General features: G+C 37.2%; 1 protein-coding gene across 7 annotated transcripts in view; it reads right to left on the bottom strand.

Annotated features, from left to right (window-relative positions):
• Positions 1-25,383, bottom strand: part of LOC140464962 (uncharacterized) — a 125,797-nt gene that overhangs the window by 4,289 nt on the left and 96,125 nt on the right. For 5 of the 7 annotated variants that reach the window (XM_072560639.1, XM_072560642.1, XM_072560640.1 and 2 more), the window contains 3 exons: positions 6,896-6,964; positions 4,559-4,718; positions 381-519 (listed from right to left, as the gene is read on the bottom strand). In XM_072560639.1, coding sequence (XP_072416740.1) covers positions 381-519; positions 4,559-4,718; positions 6,896-6,915 — 319 coding nt within the window. In that variant the 5' untranslated portion in view covers positions 6,916-6,964. Of the gene's footprint in view, positions 1-380; positions 520-4,558; positions 4,719-6,895; positions 6,965-14,149; positions 14,168-25,383 lie in introns of those variants that run through there. The other 2 variants (XM_072560643.1, XM_072560644.1) reach the window with 2 other exon arrangements.

The following is a 25,383-nucleotide window of genomic DNA, read 5'->3' as shown; positions in this document are numbered from 1 at the left end:
AGAGAAAGCCAAAAAGTGCCATACCCAGACTTTGTTTTAACTAAAGCACTTGCCCAACTACACTTTGATCAATGTCAAAGGAACACACAGCATTTGTATCTCCTAATGCATTGAATTATCGATTAAATACCAAAAGAAATTAAAGCAACCAAACATGTACTCAAAAGAAAAACTTGTAACATATAGGCTGGTGTGACTTCAAAAATGTTGGCTTATCTGCAAATTAAGCATGCTACAAAACTTTGCAATTTGACAGCAATTTTATTCATTAAAGCAGGAGTTAGACCCCATTTGTTCATAAAATATAAACAAACAATCAAATGGACAAAATGAAATATTTATTTGAATTGAAGTTCTAGAGTTAGAAAATGATATCCTACCTGACTGACCTCTTGACACTGCTTCATATGGAGGTGGTACCTCTAATTGACTGTAAGAAGGTGCAGGAGGTAGTGACCCAGAAGGTTCACCAACAGAGTTATCATCCTGACCACCATACCAACTATACCACATGGGACTCTGCAATAAAAAAAAAGTTAGCCATCATCAAATCTCAATTTGCATCAAGTTTTCATATGAGACATTAAACATATTTAATTTCTTTGATAGCAATCTGTAACCTCTACCACCTCTAGAAGGGCAAGGGCAGCATGGGAACGTGGCCACCAGCTTGTTCCCTTCTAAACCTTGCACCATCCTGACGTAGAATTCAATTGTCATCCCTTCACTATTACTGGGTCAAAAATATGGAGCTCACTTTCCAACTGTACTGTGAGTTTCCTTACATCCCAAGGACAGCAGTTCAAGAAGGCAGGTCACCATCAGCTTCTCCAGGGAATTAGGCATGAGAAATAACTGCCGTCCTAACTGATGACACTCACATCCCATGAATCAATAAAAGTGTAAATGAGCCACATTATGAATTTAACTGACTATCTGATTATTTGCACACTCATTATGGGTAAATTATGGGTAAATTAGAGTCACATCCATGATTATTGGGCTTTGCAAGCACAGGCTGTTGAGTATGGACTGTGCTCTGCCTATTAATATGAATGAAAGGGGTATGCTGTTTGACTGAAATCAATCAATCAATTAGCTAATCCTTGGACCAAATGTCCTATGTAGCTGACAACGCAATGGCATTGAAAGCAGTCTACTGTTAGAGGGGATTTTGCAATTGAGTAACACCTGCTGAACAATCCTGCGTGTGCTAATAGCTACATTATGGACTAATTGAAAATGATTAGGCAAACGCGTATTGTAACTTTGTATACAGCTTCTAGCATGTACAAATACGATACACAGAGACCTGCAAACATAAGAGGACTACATCAAGCCTTGTATCTTTAAAAGGAGTTTAGTCAGCCTATGAATATCAATTGCTTGAGATAAGTATTGCCATTGAAAAATCAGAGTTAACACAGCAACCAATCAATATCCTTTCTCTATTGTACAAAATATGATTTGAAATTTTGTACTGTACTGGGGTATTCTGATGACCCCAAGGTAAAAAGCTTTAGCTGTACAAGTACAGTTATAGTCTTAACCGACATCAAAATACATTCATTAATTATTTTGAAATTTGTGGTATAATTATGGTCATTTTATGTTTTATTTGTAGGATATAAATGAAGATAAGCAAAAGGCTAAATGGAAAGCATATGCAACATCTCATACTGAAGACTACAGAAGGTGCCAAAAGGGTCTTGGATATACTGGGTGACAAAAAGTTCATAGAATTTGGGGGAAGAAAACCCAGTGCATAGAATAATCATATTTGTATTGCCACACCATATGCTGCTGCTCATGTTTCAAGACTACCAATATCAAATTACAATCTCTGAGCTTGTTTCAGGAATACCGAAGAGATGCTAGCTTTAGAATCCTGCTTTGCCCGCTGAAACATTTCCTGTAATTATTCAATTATATTTTCCGCTTCCAACCCTTTCCTCATCTCTGGCCAGTCTAAACTAATTGTAATGGAATCAGCAAATTACATTCCATTTCAAGACAGGCTGTAGCTTTTAACAAGGATATTTCTTAAAATTATGGTCAATAAACATTCGCCCATACGTTTAGTCAATAAATTGTGGAGCATCTATACAGGTTTTTTTTTAAATTGGAAATTTTATTATTGCTTTTATAGACACTGAACAACAGCATAATCTGCTCAAATGCTTTTTAAAAAAAAGCAAAATCAATCTTCGACTGTCAATTCTGTTTGAATATTCTTACACAATTTCAAACAAGAACTCTTTAAAACAGTCCCTACTTAACATTCCCTCCTAGATTCTGGGCTGTCCACTATCTTTACCAACAGCTCGTTTGAATCAGGAAGGCATGATCGTTTGAGCTGACCACCTGATTTCTTTCTCCTTTGGTAACAAAAGCATTACAAACACAGAAATGTAATCAGTAAACTTAAGTGAAGAGGGCAGACTGAAGCATTAGTTAGTTCAACCTACTAAATTTCTAATTTATGACCGAGACTCAGTTAAAGCACTGGATTCCTCCCCCCGCTGCAAGACTTCCAGAATTCAAGTTAAAATGAATAAACCATGAAATTACAGACAAGCCTTCATCAAGTTAATGAATTAAAAACTCAAAACATAGAGAGCTCTCATTTCACTTAAGAAAACAGCGGATTAAAAGCCAATTTTATTGTAGTAATCTATCTACTATCCAGTGACAATGGCAATGTAGTGGTAAAAGCACTAGACTAGGTAGCCCGGAGTTCCAGGCTATTTCTTGGAGGACACTATCAATCCCATCAGGGCAACTGCTGGAATTAAATTCAATTAATGAATAGATGTAATTACTTTTTAAAATCTGGAATTGACAACATAACAGCACAGTTGGGAGAGAGCCACCCTTGCAGTCCTCAATGTTGACTCCAAACATGTGACCTTTCCTGGCATGCGCTCAAACATGGACAGGGAAGTTTGCTGATTACCCCTATCATATTACCTCAGTCAATGATTCCTTCACATTGAACAGTACTGTGGGTGACAAAAGCAGAAAATGAAGCAGAAAATCGAGTTCAACATCACTAAGTTTGGGTCAGTAGTACCACTACTGAACAAAGTGTTTGGATCCTGGAGGACTTTTCTGCTAGACTGGTGCTGTGGCAGGTGAAGGAAACAAGGGGAAATAAGTAGCAAGACCTCGTTCTTACCAATCCAACCTCTGTCACACACACTGCTGATTATGACAGCATCAGAAGGAAATCTGTCAACTCAAAACTAGGTAGCTGTGATGCACTGTGGGCTACCAACAACAGTAGAAATGTATTCAATGACAATCTGCAAATAGTCTGGCACATCCTTTACCATGTCCTTCACCATCAAACCAAGTGATTAGCCCTAGTTCAATGATGAGAACACAAGTTTAAGACAACTGTCATAATGACCAGAAGGATGATGAGATTTGATTAAAAAAAATTAATACTATTAATTTGTATGGTTGGAAGAAATAATGTATTACTTAGGAGTAATTTTCAAAAGGGACTTGGATAAAATGCAAAGGAAAACATTGATAGGTTAAGGAAAGAGCAAGGAAGTGGGATGAATTGCAAAAGATTTAAAAGAGTTAACACAGGTGTGATAGGCTGATTGACCTCCTGCACGAATTGATTCTATGAGATGTGGTGGCATATGTTGAACCAACTGTTTATTTCTTCACCCTTAACGAATTGGTCTCTTCTAAATTGCTGAGATACACAATCTATTTCTCACTCGGGAAGAGGTGCAATATCTCAGACCAAGTTTTTGGCTAACTTTTTGTCTTATGTTTACTAAGCTCATTGAAGTGAGGAATCATAAAGCATTGTGGCATAACTGAAATCGAAGATCATTGAGAGTACGCTCATCTGGTATGGCCTGTTAAATTTGGAAAAGGATGAAATCAATGGTCAAAAATCCGATACTGAAACAAGATGAAATTAAGATTCAACTTGTCAATAATATGAATTAGAATGAAGAATCGAAACCATGGTATTGCATTAAGAACATGCAATATAGGACAACTACCCTGAGTAAACTGCAGTCAGTTATTTCAACATTTATTTATCAGTCACATACAATAATAGCTAAAGATTTTGAAACATATTAATGAAATATTCTAAAAAGATTAACAATCAAGTGCCAAATTTTATAAAAGAAGGCCTACATAAACTGGTAGATCTCTACTGTTCAATTTTAAAATCTAAGGGAAGAATCAAGCTGTCATTGAATTAAGACCGGTAGGATCTATTTTGATTTCATAATTACTAAAAGTTAACAGAAAATTCAAGCTATCAATCCTAGTGAAACATTTAGAGGAACAAGGAAATATCATAACAATTCTATAGTTCTGTGAAGTGTATCTACTATTTCATCACTATCCCTTTCCCTCAGCTCTTAACCACCTTCATCACTCAACAGGAACATGATCATTAAATTTACTTTCAACAGTTTTGTAGTGACATGCTTGCCTCAAAGTCAGTCTTCAACAAAGTGCATTATGTTCAAATTGAATACAATGCATCACAAGGAAGTGGGGAACAACAGGCACTTACATTTTGCCGTTCACAGAGTTGATGTAGATAGGCCCTGCCGCCAACAATCACTATCTGGGCATTCCGTGGATTGCTCAGATAAGCATCTAATTGTCGTTGCCTTGAACGATACCAGCAAATGTAGAAGAATATTTTGATAATAATAAATATAATCACTATTCTGTTGGAATGAAAGAAAATTCATTAGGCCATGATATATTTAAAATACCCAATGTCTGGTAAAACAGTTAGCTTATCTTTTAAATTATATAAGGCTATTAAAACAAAATATACATTATAAAATGCACTGGCCTTTTTTTTACTTGACACTGCATTATATCATTAGCTGTCCTACAAGTTTATTAGCTATGGTTTCCTTACAAAGCAATTAAATATGTCATTATTTTGCAACTTTACATATTAGTACTCTTGCCTCAGAGTCAGAAGATTTTGGATTCAAGTTCCACTCCAGGGGTTTGAGCACAATATTTCAAATGACAATTCAGTGCAGTACTGACTGAGTGTTGCACAGTCAGAGATACCATCTTTCAGATGTGATGTTAAAAAAAGTCTGAGGTTGAAGTAAATGATTCCATAGTACTAGTTGCAAAAGAGGAAAGTCAAGACATATCACTCAGTAAACATAAAAACACACCCAGTTAGATTTTTATTTGTGGGATCTTATGCATAGATTGAATACCATTTTAAGTTACAATTGTGATAGGCTGCAGAGTAATTTCAGACATTGAGACAGAGAAATGTGCTACATAATTTAGTTTATGGTAACTCATTAAAACAGGTTCCATGCCCTTACTGCAGATTTTGCAAAATGGACAACTGAGAAGAAATTATAAGTTGTGGCCAATATTGCTCCCACGGACCAAACCAAGACCAGATTTGAATCAGCTATTTAAGTTCACTTTAATAGTGAATTTTGAGAAGATTTGTAGCTCAGGTTGAGGTTCTGAATGTAGATTTGCTCGCTGAGCTGGAAAGTTCATTTCCAGATGTTTCGTCACCCTACTAGGTAACATCTTCAGTGGGCCTCCAGGCAAAGCACTGCTGATGATTCCTGCTTTCTATTTATATGTTTGGGTTTCTTTGGGTTGGTGATGTCATTTTCTGTGATGTCATTTCCAATTCTTTTTCTCAGGGGGTGGTAGATGGGGTCTAACTCAATGTGTTTGTTGATTGAGTTCCAATTGGAATGCCATGCTTCTAGGAGTTCCTGGGCGTGTCTCTGTTTGGCTTGTCCGAGGATGGATGTGTTGTCCCAGTCGAAGTGGTGTCCTTCCTTATCTGTATGTAAGGATACTAGCGAGAGTGTTATCTAGACCTCTCTAGATCACCTTTCACTAGTATCCTTACATACAGATAAGGAAGGACACCATTTCGACTGGGACAACACATCCATCCTCGGACAAGCCAAACAGAGACACGCCCAGGAACTCCTAGAAGCATGGCATTCCAGTCAGAACTCTACCAACAAACACATCGACTTAGACCCCATCTACCATCTCCTAAGAAAAAGAATTGGAAATGATATCACCAACCTAAAGAAACCCAAATATATAAATAGAAAGCAGGAATCATCAGTAGTGATTCGCCCTGAGGCCCACTGAAGATGTTACCTAGTAGGGTGATGAAATGTCTGAAAATGAACCTTCCAGCTCAGTGAGCAAACCTACTTTCATTTTTATTAGTTACATATAAATGAAGCACTCAGGTACCTAAGTGAAGCATGCTTTGTGATTAAAACTAACTCCACAGATATTTTCAAAGCTGAAAAAAAATGTAGATGCTGAACCCCTTTTTAAGCAGCACACTGACATCCTTAAAATGAAAGTAAAAAAGGAACTGTAATTAGATTTTAAGCTCACCAAGAGCAGAAATGACAAGAACAAAGACAAGCAGCATTACCAGAGGAATGCTTATTAAAAACTAACTGCAGCTGATGGTTGGGCAGGATCCTCAGGATGGATAAATTGATAGCCAACAGCAGCTTTTCTGAGTTGAGAAATATTTACCATAAAAAGCTCATTTTCAAGGTATACCAAGACTAATGTGGAAGCAGTGAAGTAAACTTCATAAGATTATAGTTAAAATTATGCTGCCTAGAGTGATATACAAATTAGCCAATTTACTTCAGATCTTGCAAAGTTTAAAGGATATTTTTAAAAATTTTAATCCCACATGTCTGCAAGATATTTTTTCAAAAATTAAACGGAGCTTGGATGTAACCTAAAACACATAGGATCACTGCAGTGGGTAAGTGTGCAAAGTGAGTGACACAGTTTATTGTAACAAATTAGTGCAATTTCTTATTCTGACATTGTCATATTTTAAAAGAGTACTTACATATACCAATAGAGTTCCATTGTATATCATATGAGAAGACTTCTCATTACCACGGACAGAATCCAGAAACTGTAAAGTCAGAGCAGAGAGTTGTTTAAAAGATTATCCCAAACATTCACTACCAAACACAGTAGTGATAATAGTTCATATTTACTGTTCACAAGATGCATTTTTGTAGTGTTTACACATGATCCTGTCCTTTAATACTTAAACATAACACTACATAACACAACATCACTAGTCTGCATTAACAATCAATTGCAAGGACTTCATATAGTTCATGTGGAGAGACAAACTGGAAAATGGAAGTTTTGATTTTTAAAAAATCTCTCAGGAAAGGTGGTTGTTGCTTAATGGTTACACAATGGCAACTAAAAACTGGATTTTGTATTTTGAGACACATATTGGCCCAGGTATCTTTGGGCTAAATTAAAAGCCTAGCAACAGCTTTGGATTTGCTTCATGTTAGTTTGAGTGATGATCTAACGTCATTTGCATTCAAATCTCCTGAAGACTGTAAACCAGCCAGATTGTGCATGGAAGAAACCAGCATTAAAAGACTCAAAACAAAAATTTCTAACTCAGAAAGACTCAAGATCCAAATGAACAGCTAACAAAATGAGGATTGCTGGACTTGAAAACAAGATATCATCGCTAAACACAAAAATAACTGAGAGTTACCTCATTCAACTTTGTGGTTTGGAGTCTTGATCCACAGAATTTCTTCTTTTTTGTCTAGGTTTTGCACTCAGTGTTTCAGCAAACTGTTTGTTTTATTTGCAAATGAATTTAACATGTTTGGAATAAAGGGGGCATAATTTATATTTACATTTAGTAATTAATAATACATTTTGGCACTTATTTATTACAGCAAACTTATCATTTAACCAATGTTTGTATTCTTGTTTATTGATGAAACCTGGTCTGAATTTCTTTTATCTTAGATAGTGGTCGTAGCCAGACAAATTGACATATTATTGATTTACTAATATGGTAATTTATACTTTTACGAAGGTCCACACAATAGTGCGGCTTGATTTACAAAACGACTTATTCAGAGTTAATGAAGTGCAGTGTGATTGCATACTTTAGGTAAATACCCCATCCAGTGGCACAAAGTGCATGCATACATAGAGAGGAAACAGATTTCATTCAGAAGCAGCACACAGCAGTCAGATCATGTCTTCTTCAGTTATCCCAACAGGTCACAGCAACAGCCTTGGTCCCAATAAAGGTCCCTCCCTAAGCAGCACAATGAGCTAACTGCAGCAACGAAGCAGTGGCTGAAGAGTTCCACTCCACAAACACTGCTATGGAGAAGCTCCACATTTTCAACTCCAGCCTTCCTGAACCCTTCATCTCTAGCCTCTATATTACACTTGCCTCTGTTTTCTCTCTTTGTGCAGGTGCTTCCTGCGGACTGGACAGCTGATGGGCCTCTGTCCATATGTGGTGGACACTTTGGCATAATAGTTAATCACTGTCTGACAAGATCACTGAGAGTGCTCTCATTCTGTATAGCCAAGTAACTTGTTAACAGACACTATTTGATTCATAAGAAGAGTGGCTAATTGACTATGCAAAGATCAGATCAATATCCATGTTTGCATCAAGACTGTAATGATGCCTCAAGCCACATACTCTGTACAGAACCCAAACTGAGCATCATTAAGCACACCAATATTCAGTACGTGCCACTTGATGGAAATGTTAATGACACCTTGCACCGTTTCCGGAATTCCCAAGCCATGTCCTTGCATGTATTATAAGCAGTAGAGTGTGATGGTATACTTTTCACTTGCTTGCTTAAAAGAACTCCAGCAATACCCAAGTAGCTCAACACCATTCATAACAAAGCAGTTGCTTAATTGACACCCCATTCACCATTCACATACAAAATGTATCGATTGGGACATTTGGGATGATAATAAATCACTAAGGTGTGACACAGCATACTCAAAGCAAATGCATAAAAGTTGTCTGAGGAAGGGTCACTGGACCAGAAACATTAACTTTGATTTCTCTTCACAAATGCTGCAGACCTGCTGAGCTTTCCAAAAAACTTCTGTTTTTGTTCCTGATCTACAATATCTGCAGTTCTTTCTGTTTTTATTTTGCATGAATTGCTTACTCCTACTACCTTATCTTGGTGAAGATCTATGGAGTTGGTAAATTGAGAGAGAAAAGATATTGCAGAACAGATGACCTTACAAAATGACTGACTTGTCAAAAGAATGAAGTGATTTTACTAAGGTGACCATTACTTTTAAATAAACTAATCAGAATTTGGGCAAAAAGACCTAGCCAATCTAATAAATGTTCATGAACAATTCATAGTTAATGAGCCAATTAGATTTCATGATAGCTTTGATCTTGCACAGGGTAGCAGTTAGCAAGTGTTAATAAATGGTGATTCTTGGTGGTTGGAAGATAGAAGGAGAACTTCAGTCAACAGATGAAGGGACCTGTGTCCAATCAACTAGCATCATGAACTAGAATCATGAAGAGGGTCAACTGAAAACAATCTGTTTTTATTAAGTATCAATTCTTTTGTATTTATCAGAAAACTTAATAAATTGTAAAACTTGTGAAACATGTTTGTACACGGAATGGGTTTCGTAACTAATCAAGATTTTTAAACTGCAGATTGTCTCACTCAAACTTAGCCCATAATTGTCATTACCTTTAATTTAAGACTGAAATCAAAGCCAATCCTTAATCTTACATTAGTGCAAAGTGGATAGTCATGAGTAATGTGGGGCTCTTTAAAAACTAATACTGGCCGTATTGTCAATAAACAAAGAACTGGCAAACATTGCATCAGTATTCAGAGCAGAAGTCAGCATGCCAGACATATTATAAAATGAATATCAAATCAGAGGCAGAGATTCACCAAAATTATCAGCAAAATAACAGTAATCAAGAAAATAATAGTAATTAGCAGTAATTCCTCTCCTTCCAAGGGTTTCCATCTAGGGTTTAAAGGAAATAGGTAGACATATTGTAAGATTATATTTGGGGTATCTCCAAACACTCTCCGTTTGAGAACCATTCCTCAAGATTGGTAATTGTGCATGTCATTCCAGTTAAGATAGATGGGAAAGGGAAACTAGGGAATTATAGATCAGTCAGCCTAAGATTTGTTGTAGGGAATTTCTGGAGTGTAGACTTAACAATAGAATGATGGAACACCTCAAAAGTTTTCAGTTGATTAGTCATGGACTTATAAACAGGAACTTAAATTTGAGGAATCAATAGAATTGAATTTTTTTAGAAGGTGGCTGAAGTAAGACGTCCATGCGTGTTGTTTGTATCAACTACAAGAAGGCAGTTAACAAAGTCTCTTAAGGAGGCAGTTAAATAAAGCTTAGGAAATTGAAGCAACAACTGAGCTTCTTAGAAAATTGAATGAGTGACAGCAGTAGGAATATTGGACAGGAGCTTTGATTGAAAAAACACTAACAATGCCGTTCAAGAACATAATGCTAGAACTTCAGCTATTCGAATTTATTAATTACCGAGATGTTGAAAAAAAAGCGACATTTCCAAGCAGTGCTAAATGGAAGCATTAAAGCAAAGGGAGATACAGATAAATTAAGAGGATAGGAGAAACTATACAAATGAATTTCAATGTTGGCAAATTAAAGGTATGAAAAGCAATGAACAGGAACTTTATAAAAGGTTGAAAAGTAATAAATTGTTGAGGTTTAGGAAATTCAGGGGTCCAGGTACACACACACTGGTACAACTTCACAAACAGATGTCGGACGTCATCAAAAAAGCCAATAGAATGCCAGTCTTTATTTATATCTGGAGGATTAGATTACTAAGAGATAAAGGTCACAGACCTGACCTTCAGTTATACAAATTCCTAGTTAGACCACATTCACAGTGGTGGAAGTAATTTGGGTTCTATACAAAATTAAAGGTACACTGGCATTTGGTTGAGCACAGTACAGATTTAATAGAATGATACCAATGGACATAAAAGGATTAAGTTACAAGGAAAAATTAGATAAACATAGATAAGCTACAAATCAGAAGGTGTGGTGTGTTTTGATCAAAACTCTCAAGACGTTAAGGGGAAAATCAAGGTTAATTGTGATAAACTTCTTCTGCAGGTTGGGGAGGCAAGGACTTGGGGCATTATTTAAAAATAATGAACTAAAGATGTCAACACCAAAATTAAGAAAGACTACTACACACAAGGATTCAGACCTGGAACTCACTTCCACCCAGCAATTGATGCTAGACCTATTTGCAATTTAAAAACCTGTTACGACACAAGGTAAACTCCTCTACTAATTTAAACCCGACACATAGAGGAGCTCACCTCATGTCGTAATCTGTTAAATTGAGAAGCAAAGAACTACCCAGAGGTGACTATTTAGAGTAAAAATTAACAATTTTATTCTTTAAGTCCAGCAGTAAAACAACAACTATTTACAACTCCTTTCTCTGAAACCTATCTTTTACCTCCCACTCTACAATACTGGTCTGATAAAGATTTACAAAAAAAAAGATGTTTCAAAACCAGCCAGCTTTGTCGATTCTCCTTTGTAGATTTCTTTCCGGGTTTTCCTGGGTTGTCTTTTGGCTAGCAGTCTATATGTGTTGGTTTTCTTGGCAGTTCTCCCTCACCTATTCAAAATGTCCTGTTTTAAACTACAAAATATCTGATCATTTCATTGGTTTAATCATCAAAACACTAAATTCAAATTCAATTGGATTTTGGTATCTTGGAGCATAATTTAAACTGATTGGCGGAATTCGAATTTGTTGTGTACCGTGGCAACTCAGCTGCACACTGGTTTCACAGGCAAATGTTATATTTAAAATTTTTCAGCACACTCTATGCCTAAGTCTGTGCTAGCTTCTAGTCTCTCTTAAAGGTACAATACACATCTACACCTTCAGAACAAACCAGAGATTGATAAGTAACTGAAGTTAGGTTACATTTCAGGAATGATCCAACTGAATGGCAAAACAAACTTGAGAGGCTTAATGGCCTACTTCTGTTCCTATGATCACAAAATAGCGCTGTCTCCCCTGTTTCAGTATCCTCATCCTGCTTATCTTTATTCATTGGTCCCTACAATGGAAAACAGGTTTGTTTGTCGCATTACCCCCTCATGATCAAAAAGCTTCCAATTAACAATCTACATTCAAGCAAAATATCAGAGGACGACTATTGCCTTGGAACCATTAGTCTTCAAGGAGTCAATACCTTTAAAAGCAGGGCTGTAATCAGAAGACCAGAGCGAAAATTGGCAATACAGAAAAAAAACTTTCAAAATATACAGATTTTTGAAAGCAATAAGCTATTCCAAATCCAAAAAGGAAGGCAAAGTCTTCGAGAATTAAAACAAAATACATTAAATTTCATGTTAGTTTCAATGATACTGATGCTGATCAATTTAAAAAGAGAGAAAGAAAGGAAGGTCATAGTAGTGCTCTTTAAAAAAATGATGAAATATGCTCACAAGTTAAATCTCAGTTGGCCTGAAAGCAATCAAAAATTAGAATGTTGTTGCAAATTTATCACTGGGGCATTCTTCAGTGAAGAATAAAATTATTCACCAACTAATTTACAAGAAGCACTTAATGACATAAATCGTCCTTTTTCACAATTCTGGCCATTTTGTTTCAGTTACACATAATTACTGTCCTTCACCAAAACACTGCAAACCTAACGATATTATTTCACTTTTATATAAAGTGCAAAAATTTCAGTTTTTTTAAATGCCTGGCTACTGCACTCAATTGCCTGCAGAAAAGCACTCTTGTGTAGGACAATGTAAAGAAAAAAAAACAAGAACTTTGAGTGAATTTAACAGCACTCAAGGACAAAAACAAAAGCATTCCAGTTATCAAAATTCCTTTTAATGCACTGAATGTGCAAACTGGGAAGATGCATTTTTGAAATAATAACAGATGATCAAACCAAATAAATTTTCAATAAGTTTTGTCTTTGCCTTAAAGCAAGACTTAATAAAAGTGAAAAATCCATCATCCTATTTAGTTTGAACTTGCTACTACATATTGTCTACAATGCGTAAACTTTTTCAATGAACAGTAGTCAGGTTTGCCTTGATGCCTATGCTTATCTAATTAGGCCTACCAGTTGTTTCAAAAGAATAAAACAAGAAGTTGATATATGAAAGAAACTAATTTACCAACAGTAGAATCAGTTGACATTTTGGTCCAAAAAGCAAAAGTCTGAGCTAGAGGATGCTAGACTTAAATTGAAAAGTACGACAAAACATGAGAAAATAATTAGGAAATCATTACTGCATTTTCAAGTCTTATCAAAAAACGTGACCAAAGAGCATCCTAAAATTGAGTGTACTGACAGCTACATTACAGAAATAAAATGACTCGCAACCTAACTTCAGTTACCCATCAATCTCTGATTTTAAAATTGAAAATAGGTTGAGCATCAATTGCTGGTGCAGAAATGAATTCTGGGCCTGCACCTTTTGCGTGCTGTAGTCTCTCAATTTTGGTGTGGAAATGTTTAGCTCAACAGTTTTAAATGATGTCCTAAATCCTCATCTCCCCAACCTGCAGAAATAGCTTATCTCAATTAGCCTTTTCTCCCCACTTAACATCTTGAGAATTTTGATCACAGCACCCCACAACCTCCTGACCAATAAACACACTTAAAATTTCCTAATGTTTTGTATGTATTTTTGATTCAAGCCTGGCATCCTATAGCTCAGGCTTACTTTTGTTTTTTGCACAAAGATGTCAAATAGTACAATCCTCTCATAACACCCACAATTCATTTGTTATTCAAGTCAGAGCAGTTGGAAACATAAAATGTCAGAGCACAGAATACATTTACACAATAATGCTTTGTTTCATAGAATCACACATTACAGAGGATGGCCTTCAGGCCACTGAGTCTCTACTGCCAAAAATACACTGCTACCTACATTAGTCCCACTTTCACACATTAGGCCCATAGCTTTGAATGTTATGACATTTTAAGTGTTCATCCACATGCATTTTAAAGGTGGTGAAGTTACCTGCCTCAAATACCCTCCCAGACAATGCATTCCAGATACCCGATACTTTTGAGTCCTTTAAACCTAAATTACTTTAAAAATGTGCCCACTTGTTTTCTACTTTGAGTAAGGGGAGAAGATGCTTTCTATTCACCCTGTCCATGCCCCTCAATCTTCTACATCTCAATCAAGTCCTCCCCTCAACCTATTCTGCTCCTATGAAAACAACCTGAGCTTATCTAACCTTCTTCATAGTTGAGATGCTCCATCCCAGGCATCATCCTGGTGAATCTCCTCTCCGTCCCTCCATACTCTTATAACATGCTGGAAAATAAGATTCTGTATTGTTATGAAATGCTAGTCTACAACACAACTCTATTAAATTGCAATTCAGTTGTTGGAATCTACCTTTGTCAGGACACATTATCTGTGTTAGTTAGATAGAATACATGCATAATATTATAGATCTACATACATCTTGAATCCATACACTAATGATACACTTTGGATTTTAAGTATTTTGTATCTCAGACCCATCACTTAAGATAGCTAGAGCTTTTGATGTAGAATTTGAAAAAAAACCCAACATTTTTCTAATTTGTAAAATTCTTACATTAATCAAAAAAAAGTTAAATGAACAGCTCTCAAGAAAAACTGAATTATTGTGAACATGGAAACGAGCCCTTTTCAAAATATTCATTCTTGGTACGTGGGAATGTCTCCACCAAGGCGAGACTTTATTATCCATCTTAGAAACTCATTTTTGAATTGGTTTTTAACCCAGCGACATTGAAAGAACAGTGATTTATGTCCACATCCAAATAAGATTTGAATTGGAAATTGTACGCTTTGCAATTTAAACAACGAACATCCAATGGGCTGTCTTCCATTAATTTACTTACTTCTCATAAAGACGCAATAAGGATGCCCATAGCCCATTACAGAATTTAAAAATTACACTACCAAGAGAAGACCTCTCTTCCTAAAACAGTGTCATTTTGTCTAAGAACTCTTAGCATCTATCCTATATAGAGACATCAAATCATGTTGTAGTCACTACCTTATCATATGCACAAATCGGATATAATAAGTATCCATTGCTACTCTCACAGGATACAATGTAAGTATTCACAATGGAAAATCTGCTTAGAAAAAATTGTATAAATATATCTTGCAAATATATAGCACTTACTGAGAAATATGAAGTGTAAGCAAAACTTGACAGGATTCTGTTTACCAAAGCACATAATGCACTGATCCAAACTCTGTAACTAGAACTATCTGTTGTTGTAAAACTTCAAAGTGATGCAAAATGGAAGTAACAGATGAGCTATGAAACACAGCAGAAAGTTCAAATATCAAGAATTTAAATGTGACAAAAAAGCAACATTTTATCACTGAAAGGTGTAATGTGCCCGAAGGTCCAATTGTTCATTGCTTGGTCACAAGAGTTTTGAATGATTCCTTCCACCACTTTGGTGTACTAATTCAAACATTTTGTGCTAATTAAGTTGAAATGCCACTTTTGTTTAACAAAATGGAAACTAGTGTTAAAAGTCAGATAAAGCCTTCATTTTTCTCGGCCAAAAACTGTCTTCATTTCTCTGCTGCTCTTCCACCAACTGCACTACTATAACATGTGGGGAAAAAAAAACAATAGTGAAGTGTGGAAGTGTGAAGTCATCCAGTTTGGATCCAAAAAAGTTCATTTTTGAAAAGGCAGATTGAAGTTCTGTGTAGATCCACTTGTTCCCCAGATGGAAGTGCAAATGTAGCTGACTTTGCAGGAATTGCCTGCAAAATTGAAATCTCCTTGGAGGCAACAGCTCTGCATCTGGAACACCTCTGGCAACAGGCCCAAGAGACCCAATCAGACCTGACACCTTACCTACCCTAAGCATTCACCTACTTAAGTGACATCCTATCAACTCACCCAGTGTATAATACAATATCAGAACTTCCAGGTGAAAGTATTTTCTAAATAGTGAGGAGACAAGTTCAGCAGCCCAAGAACAGAAATCACTAAGTTATTGTATATGCCCAAAATAACTGGTTAATGGAATGTTGGCCTTTACCTCATGGCTTCTGGAACTAGAACAAAAAACTGTGCAAGATATGTTAATTAAAAAAAACCCACTCATATCCTATTTAGTATTCTGTTCATTTGCATATAACCTGCCTCAATAAAGAGACACAGGTCTTTGAAGCTAAACAATTCAGTGACTGAACACCAGAATTATCAAACTACTCTGACTTGGTCAGTATTACTACGAGCTGGGATTATAAAGCTACACATTATTCTAGATTAACCATTGTGCAGTAAATTATTCAACTTTAATTAGCAATTTTAGCAGTTAAACATTCTAACATGTTAAGAATGTAAGCTTCTTGTTTTAAAAGTATTAAAACCTGTTAGAAGAATAAAAATGGTGTGTGGGGATGGACAGGGGAGCGGGGTTGGGGGCGGGCATAGGGGCAGTGTTGAACAGGGTTAGGGGCGGTGGTGGACGGGGTTGGAGGCCTGTGGGGTGGAAGTGGACAGAGTTGGGGGCCAGTCACCTGAACAGGGAGCAGACCTCACAGAAAACTCCGAGCCCCAGAGGAAATCAATTAACCAAATAATCAATTATCTGAACAAAATAGTGCCTGCCCATCTTGTTCGGATAACCGAGGTTCCTCTTGTAATGCTTCTGGAGCTGTTCTGGTATTTGCTGTACTGAAATTCTACATTATTTAAATTGTTGGTTGCATTGTTTTCATTGCGAATTCACAGTCACATTTACAGGAAGAACAAAGAGACTGACTAGGTTATGAAGTGCTTGAATAATTCCATCATATACAGATTGACTAACGTTGAAACATCACTAACTAACACTACTTGATTCTGCTGGTATCAATTTAAAGCCCATATTTCTTTCCCAGTCAAGACTGCCAAATAAAAATTCCATTTCAGAAACAGTGAAGCATACTTAGTCATTTTGTGAATTTAATGAATTACACACCCCTCCACAGTTCAAATAGTCAGGTCCAATGTGGGAATTAAGATTTGGTTTAGCATTTAAAAATTGAAATATTTTATAATTATTTTCAAAATGCATTTACTGCCATTTAGTGGTAGCGAACATGACTGTTGCTAGAAACTGCTCCACAGTTTAGTGGAGCTTTGCATCCCGCACTTTACAGGACATGTGGAAGAAATGCAACTTGCAAATAAAGGGAAAACAACATTTATGCAACAAGAGCAGACAGTACTGATTGGCTGGCAACTGGACTCTGATTCTAGAGGCATTGCCATGGAGGATGCACTAGGTAGATGAAAACTAACAGTTAAAAGATGACTATTCCTATCCCTTTATCATTTCACTGATCTGTACGCCTGGGTTGACCTTGCAGCTTTGCAACACTGCTCTACTCCTGTAAGCTTACCTTCACAGGTCAATATATCCATTAGGATTCTAATAGTTCCACATGCTATAAGATTGGCCTTATTGGCAATCTCAGAAACAGGACCCTGAAATAATTGCACAGAGGCCAGTATCCTGTCACCAAGTCACCCTTTATTTACTTGTGCACAGTACACTAGCTGTGGCCAGTCAGCTCAGAGTCAGTCCCCTGAACGGAGGGGATGCAAAATACCCTGTTTATATTGGCCAGCCAGGGGTTCTTGATTGGGGTTGTAAATCTGGGTCAATCATGGACCTTGTAGTCAATGAGATCCACCTGGTTCCAATTACTATGGACCCCAAACTACTTGCCTTCTAAGCTTGTTGTTAAAATAGGGTACATCAAAGCAATCCCACAGGGCAGTACTTATCCCGATCAGATAATTTCTTGCTGTAGACCCATGAATGATCCTAAGGCTGTCACTTCTAGGCCTGAGAAGTGCCCAGTCTACCCTGAAAGGATAATGTATCTCAAACATTTTGGACGTTCCACGAAGCTAATATGTGAAAGCAGCATGAGTTGTACTTACCACTAACAGGATGCTACCAACAAGCCAAAAAGATGTTCTGTTTATCTGACAAATGAGCAATGTGGTATATGAATTTCAGTGCTGGTGTGATGCCAGGTATATAGGCCATATGTCCCAAACAGTGGTGAATTGTATCAAACAGCCTACCTCTTCATCTGTTCAAAATAAGGCAATTGCGGACTGTACCTACCAAGCCTTTGCTTTCAAACTCAAAACAGTGCCCAACAGGAGATGAGATTCTACGATCAGACAACACTTGCCAAATAATCTTTAGCATGTGATGAATTAGGCTGACAACCAATTTAAGATTGCCCAATTTATTAATATATATAGCTTCTAGTAAATGCAATGTACATTGTAACAAAGAATACGTACAGATATTTCATCTGTTTCAACTCAACAAGATAGCTGACAGTCTCAGAGCAAGCTTTAAAATAAAACTGACAAAAGGTGTCTTTTTCTAGCAATACTCACATGCATTTATCCAATGCAGCCATAAACATTTAATTAAAGGGAGGACTGGGCAGAAGCCAATTGCTGTCTTTCTGCAAACTATGCTGGTAGAATTTAGTGCACATGAGAAACATTAGTGGGTGGACATTGAACCTCAGAAAGAACCAGCCATCTGGCACCAAGTCAACGTTCTTGATCTGCAGTCATGGTTTTCACTGGACATTTCATTAAACTGAAGCAACTTTTACTTTTAGATTTCTATTTGTAAATACTGATCATTAAATGATTATAGAAGCATTGGTCCAAAAATCTGTAACAATCCAGAAAACAAGTTTAAACTGGATTTTAGCTTCTGCTTATACTGTACAAATCTTTATTGTGAAACGTGACATCAGGCAGGTGTTTACAAAGTCTGCAGAGAAAGAACATCAAACACCAGGACAAGAATGCGGAGATGGTTCTAGATATTTAGAAGTGTGAAGTGAAATTTGTTCACTGACAACTTTCAGTTATGATAGTTTTCTTAGCACATTTTGAAGAAAGACTAGAAATTCTCTCAGACAATATAAATTCTAGCACCAACAAATATTCAACATTATGATGATCAACATGTCATACTGATACAAGAACCCTCTCCAGAAATGAAGGGTTAATGTTTTGAAACTATGCAGAGGAGACTCCTAATTATAACACCTTCACTGAGCTTAACCTTAAACAGACACAAGAGACAAGTTGAAATGTCTAGTTTACAACTTTACTCCAAAATATTTCTTCATTTTTCCCTATAGTTGAAACACCACCATGACCACCAACTACTGACAGATGTTTTGGTCTTAAGCCCTTCATTTAAACTGACACTTTTTTTGCCCCCTTTCCTTGTGACAGAGTTGAATGAGGAAAACCACTGACTTCAAGTACAACTGCGCAAAGCTAACGGATATACAGCACCTTTAAACGAACGTGAACTAGCTGCTACGCAATTCTTGTGCACCACTGCCTTTATCATGAAGGTAGGATGTTAGTACAAATCTTCAACTGAAACAAAAATTCAAGGCAAGTATATTAGAAGTTGGAATTGATCACAGGAGAGCACAAGACCACACTCAAACAAAAAAGTGACTGAATTCATTTCAAAATTTGAACCAGCGAGGGAAGGTGAAAAGTCAGCTTCAGGTTACCATGTTACATATTCTGCAAGCATCATAAAATCATAACCTACAGGTAATTATTGTTTCACAAAACAAGTCATTGCAATTCTTCTTCTCTCTGCCCTCCTGCCCTGAGGTTTGGTACATGATATCCACCTTATGTATCTTCAAGTAAATTTATATAGTCATATAGCTTAGGTCCAAATTATCTATGCCGATCAGACATCCCAACCTGACCAAATCCCATTTGCCAGTATTTGATCCAGATCGCTTTTAACTGCTGTAATTTTACCCATGTCCGCCAGTTCCTCAGACAGCTCGTTCCATACATACCTCACTCTTTGCATGGACAAGTTACCCCTCAGGTCCTTTTCAAATCTATCCCCTCCCCCCTTCAACTTATGCCTTCTAGTTTTGGACACCCTAGGAAAAAAGACCTTGCCTATTCACCTTATCTATGCCCTTCAAGATTTTATAAAGCTCTGAGGTTATGCTTTAGATTCTGATGCTCCAGGGAAAGTAGCCCCGGCCTATTCAGCCTCTCCCTGTAACTCACACCTTCCCGTCCTGGCAACATCCTTCTTAAGTCTTTTCTGCACCCTCTCAATTTGAACGACATCTTTTCTGTAGCAGGGAGACTAGAATTATATGCAGTATTCTGAAAGCAGACTCACCAATGTCTTGTACAGCTGTAACATGACATCCCAATTCCTATATTTAATATATTGACCAATGCGCCAAACCCTTCTTCACTGCCTTGTCTACCTGTGACTCCACTTTCAAGGAACTATGCACCTGCATCCCCACGTCTCTGTTTGGCAACCCAGGGCATTACCATTATAAATATAAGCCCTGCCCTGGTTTGCCTTACCAAAATGCAACACCTCACATTTATCTACATTAAACTCCACTTGCCAATTCTCAGCCCTTTGGCCCATCTGATCAAAGTCTTATATTCTGAGATGACCTTCTTCACTGTCCACACCACCACCTATTTTGGTGTTATCTGCAAACTTACTAACCATACCTCCTATATTCACACTCAAATCATTTATATAAAATAAAGAAAAGCAGTGGACCCAGCATCAATCCTTGTGCCTCTCTGCTGGTCACAGACCTCCAGTCTGAAAAGCAACTCTCTACCACCATCTTGGTCTCCTACCTTCAACCCAATTTTGTGTCAATTGGCCAGGTCCCTGGATCCAATTGATCTAACCTTACTAACCAGTCTCTCATGTAGAAACTTGTCAAACACTTTGCTGAAGTCAATACAGACAATGTCCACCACTCTGCCTTCAATCAAATTTCTTTTTCATCCCTTCACAAGACCACTGACACCAAACTCCTGTTCTTTCCACCCACATAAAAAGGTACCGTTAACTATTCTCTCTAGTCTGGTATATTCCCACTTTCCTGAAAACTTCCCATCAACCAGCCTATTCTTAAAAAAAAACACCTTGACTCTGCTGTATTGCAAACTAGCACTCTATCTCCAAACCTCTCATTGCTCACCACAGTTGTCGAACGCAGTGTTATCTTGTAAATCAATGCTGACATTTTCAGGAAATTCTTTGTTCAAGCATGAATCTCTACTCAGAGAGCCAATATGGACATCATTTTGAGTGGATATAAGAAAGAGCAGCATAAAGAAGTCAACAGATGGAAGTAGGCAAAAGTAAGGACTGCAGATACTGGAAACCAGAGTTTAGATCAGAGTGGTGCTGGAAAAGCACAGCTGGCCCGGCAGCATCTGAGGAGCAGGAAAATCGACAGTTCGGCAAAAAGCACTTCATCAGGACCTGATGAAGGGCTTTTGCCCGAAATGTCGATTTTCCTGCTCCTCGGATGCTGTCTGACCTGCTGTGCTTTTCCAGCACCACTCTGATCTAAACAATAGATGGGAGTAGTCTACAGGATCTATAACAATAGCTAGATTGTTTGGCAGAGTAGAAGAACTATCAGGTGCTTATAAGAAAGGTATTGCAATAATTGGAAGAAATTTTAATCTTCATTCAGATTGGAAAAATCTAATTGGCAAAAGTAGCCTTAAGCCAAGTTCCTACAATGTAGTCAGAACAATTTCTTAGAATCATGTATTGAGCAACCCACCAGAGGAACAAGTAATTTTAATACTGTCAATCTGTAATCATAGTAAAGAATTGTTTAGTGAAGAATGATCATAACATATGAATTTTGAATTATTTGAGGGTGAGAAATGTGGTGTGAAACTAATGTCTAGTCTAAAGGCTAACTTGAAGGTTTATCCAATTTCTAACTCAAACCTTGCAGCTGGAAGTTACCAGACAGCTTTCCAATGCACTAGTGTCAAGTTACCATTATATTCTCTAGTCACTCCTGAGATGACACAAGTTAACAAACTTGATAGATCATTGCATATGGAACATGTTTCTTCATGAAATTAAATTGTATGATAAAATAAATTGTGCCACTGAAGTCTATATAATTTAAAATGAAATAATAATAAATGATCAAATAATTGAGGATTTGGTTAGGAGTAGCACAAGGATAACAGAAAATACAAATTAATAAGTCCAATTTTGATCTGTCATCATCCATTAACAAAATATTCTCATCCGAATTAAGTCCTATTGCTCCTCTTAATTCTTGTGTAATTAGTTCTGGATGTACAAATCTTCTCAAAACTCGCTGTGTAATTAGGTATTTAGCATTCAAATAACATTGTTTTATAGAATTAACATTAATTTTATTGATACTAAGGACAGAGGAAAGTTTCTGTAATAAAAACCATGACTGCAGATGCTGGGAGTCTGAAACAAAAACAGAAAGCACAGGAGAAACTCAGCAGGTCAGCAGCAGAGAGGAGACGAGATTTAACATTTTGAGTCTGAACTAAAAATAGCAGCAGAAAGGGGCTATTTATGTAGATAACAGGAAGGAGTGTACAGATGGGACCCAGACAAACAAACAGTGACATTGGGTGGGAAGGGTAAGAGAGGGAGGAGGGAGAAAGAAGGGGGAGAGAAAAAAGAAGAGATGGGTAAGCAAAGAGATTACTGATAAGCCGAAAGTGAGACAGATGTTAGGCAGAGTGCTAATGAGAAGTGTAAAATGGTTGAAAATGGGTTAGCTATGCTGTGAGTAACTCATACAAGACAGGACACTAGTGTATGGAGAAAGGATAACAAACATAGAAGAGGGTGTTTACCTACTGAAACAATTAACTTCAATGTTGAGTGCTGAGGTTGTAAGATATTTAGACAATAGATGAGGTGTGGTTCCTTCAGTATGTGTTGAGCCTTGCTGAAGCACTGCAGCACATCTGGAGATAGAACTGCTAGCAATGGGAACATCGTGGTGTAAGTGGTACGTAACTGGCAGTCTGTGTTTTGCCTCTCCAATTAACAGGCGACCACAATTTGCCAAAGAAGAGAGTAGACCACGGCGCTAGGTAATCCTGAGTTGAGGGAAAAGCTGGACATTTCTCAGGACCCTTGCAAGAAGGTGGTATTATCAGAACAGATTTGATGGACAAAATGGGAGAATGGAATGGAGTCCTTACAGGGGGAGGAGGAAGTATAGTCAGGCAATTGTGGGAGTCAGTGGATTCCTAATGGATATCGGTGTCCAGCGTATCCACAGCATTTGAAACAGATGTCATGGAAGGGAAAGCGAGTCAAGAGATGGATCAGGTAAAGGTGAGGGAAGGGTGGAAATTGTAAAATTAAAACCATTTTTTAGAAATTCCAGATGAGAAGCAGTACCAATTTTGTCATTGATGTACCAGCGAAAGAGTTGTAGAGAGGGACCAGAATAACACTGGAGTAAGTTTTTGTAGCTTTTGTAGCAGTTAATTCATTTTCTTTTTGCCAAAAAACAAAATTAATTATGTAAAGTGCTTTGAGACATGATATGACACTAATAAACCCTGCTTTCAAGTTCCACTGTTCTCCAATCGAAGATTTCTCATCCCTTTTACCAACAGAGGTTAATAATAAAGAGTGACAATATATGGATTATGGATACGATAACAAACTGTACAATCATATATTGATCCTATATTAAGTTTACTTAGCAGGAGAGATCTTGAATATATTGAATGTCCAAAGTCAATTCACCCTCAATGCACAAAACATTTTGAACACACTGCTGCTTAAACTATCATTTCTTGTTTCTTTTGATGGCCCTCTTGCATTCATCACTGCATTGCTGCCTGGAAAATGCAGTTCAATAGAAAAATGCAGAAAAGTTGTAATATACTCTAGTACAATTAAAATATCTGCTATATGAATACATTACATCTGAACTTAAGGATACATTAATGTGTATTTAAAGTTTTCTCAGAGGTTTCGTGTGTTTACTTGTACAAACCCACCCTGTCACTAGGAACGGTAATTGGTCTGTTGCAGAATTGCTAAGGTGACATTTCACATACTCAGGATATTTAAGGTACAGTGCTATTTTTCAGCATTTAATTGTAGCCCTTCAGGTTATGGCACTTAGAAACATAGCGAATAGGAGCAAGAGTAAACCATTCAGATTTTTGAGTTTGCTCCACTATTCAATATGATTATATTAATTATCCAACTCAGTACCTTGTTCCCACTTTCTCCTGTACCATTTCAGGCAGCAGGGTTCAGACCTTTACCTCCCTCTGGGTAAAATTTTCTCACCACTGACTACTCCAATTTTTGTGTCATCGGCAAACTTCTTGGATCATGGCCCCTACATTCAAGCCCAAATTGTTAATGTGCCAGAAAAGGAAGGGTACCAAGTATTGAGCTATGAAGAACCACACAGGAATTTGCCTTCCATTTACAAAAAGAATCCCATGAACTATCCTTACTTCCTGCTCCTGATTCAATCTTGTATCCAGCTTGCCACGTTTTCTTGCATCCCATGGGTTTTTATTTTACTACCAGTCTGTTACATGGGACCTTGCCAAACACATTGCTAAAATCAAAATAGATCACACCTATCCAACTACCCTCATCAATTTTCCTTGTTACTGTCTCAAAATTTTCAGTTGTTAATTAGACATGATCCTCCGATAACAAATCTATGCAGACTATCCATAGTTAATCAGTGCCTAAGTGTCAATTTATCCTGGCTCAGAATGGATTCCAATAATTTGCCCAATACGGAAGTTAGACTGACTAGCCTATAATTACTTGGTCACCCTCGATGCTTTTTAAGCAAAAAAGTACAACATTAGCAACAAATAAAATCAGAATTTTCTGGAGAAACTCAGTAATTCTAGTAGTATTTGTAGAGAGAAAACAGCATTAAAGTGTTGTGTCCTGTGACCCTTCTTCAGAAAAGTTCTCCATTGTGGGGAGGGTGCAAGCCCAATATGAACATGGATGATGGCTGTGGGGGGATTTGGTATAGGGGTTAGAATACCAACAGTGGAGTTTTGGAATAGCCAAAGTTCAGAAAAGATAGCATGGAAAGCACTGGAATAACAATGATGATAAAAATGCAAACTGGTAATGATTTGGAGAGAGAATTACTTTTGTAATTGAAAGGGTTTGAGGCCAGAAGCTTAGCTTGTGACTGAACAGGATGTTTAGGAACTTCCCACAAGAAAAGAAAGATTATCTGTGGAGGGATTAGACAGCCATGGCTGACAAAGGAAGTCAGGAAATGTATTAAAGAAAAAGAGAGATCCTATAAAGTGGCCAAGAGCAGTGGGAAATCAGAAGATTGGGAAGGCTACAAAAACAAACAGAGGATAACAAAGAGAGAAATAAGGAAGGAGAGGATCAAATATGAAGGTAGGCTAGCCAGTAATATTAGAAATGATAGTAAAAGTTTCTTTCAATACATAAGAAACAAACGACAGGCAAAAGTAGACATTGGGTCACTTCAAACTGATGCTGGCAGCCTAGTAATGGGAGATAAGGAAATAGCAGGAGAACTTTG

This window comes from Chiloscyllium punctatum, chromosome 41 (assembly GCF_047496795.1).
Source record: "Chiloscyllium punctatum isolate Juve2018m chromosome 41, sChiPun1.3, whole genome shotgun sequence".
NCBI lineage: Eukaryota > Metazoa > Chordata > Chondrichthyes > Orectolobiformes > Hemiscylliidae > Chiloscyllium > Chiloscyllium punctatum.
The sequence above is the reverse complement of the archived record's forward strand: the minus strand, read 5'-3'. Positions and strand labels throughout refer to the sequence as shown.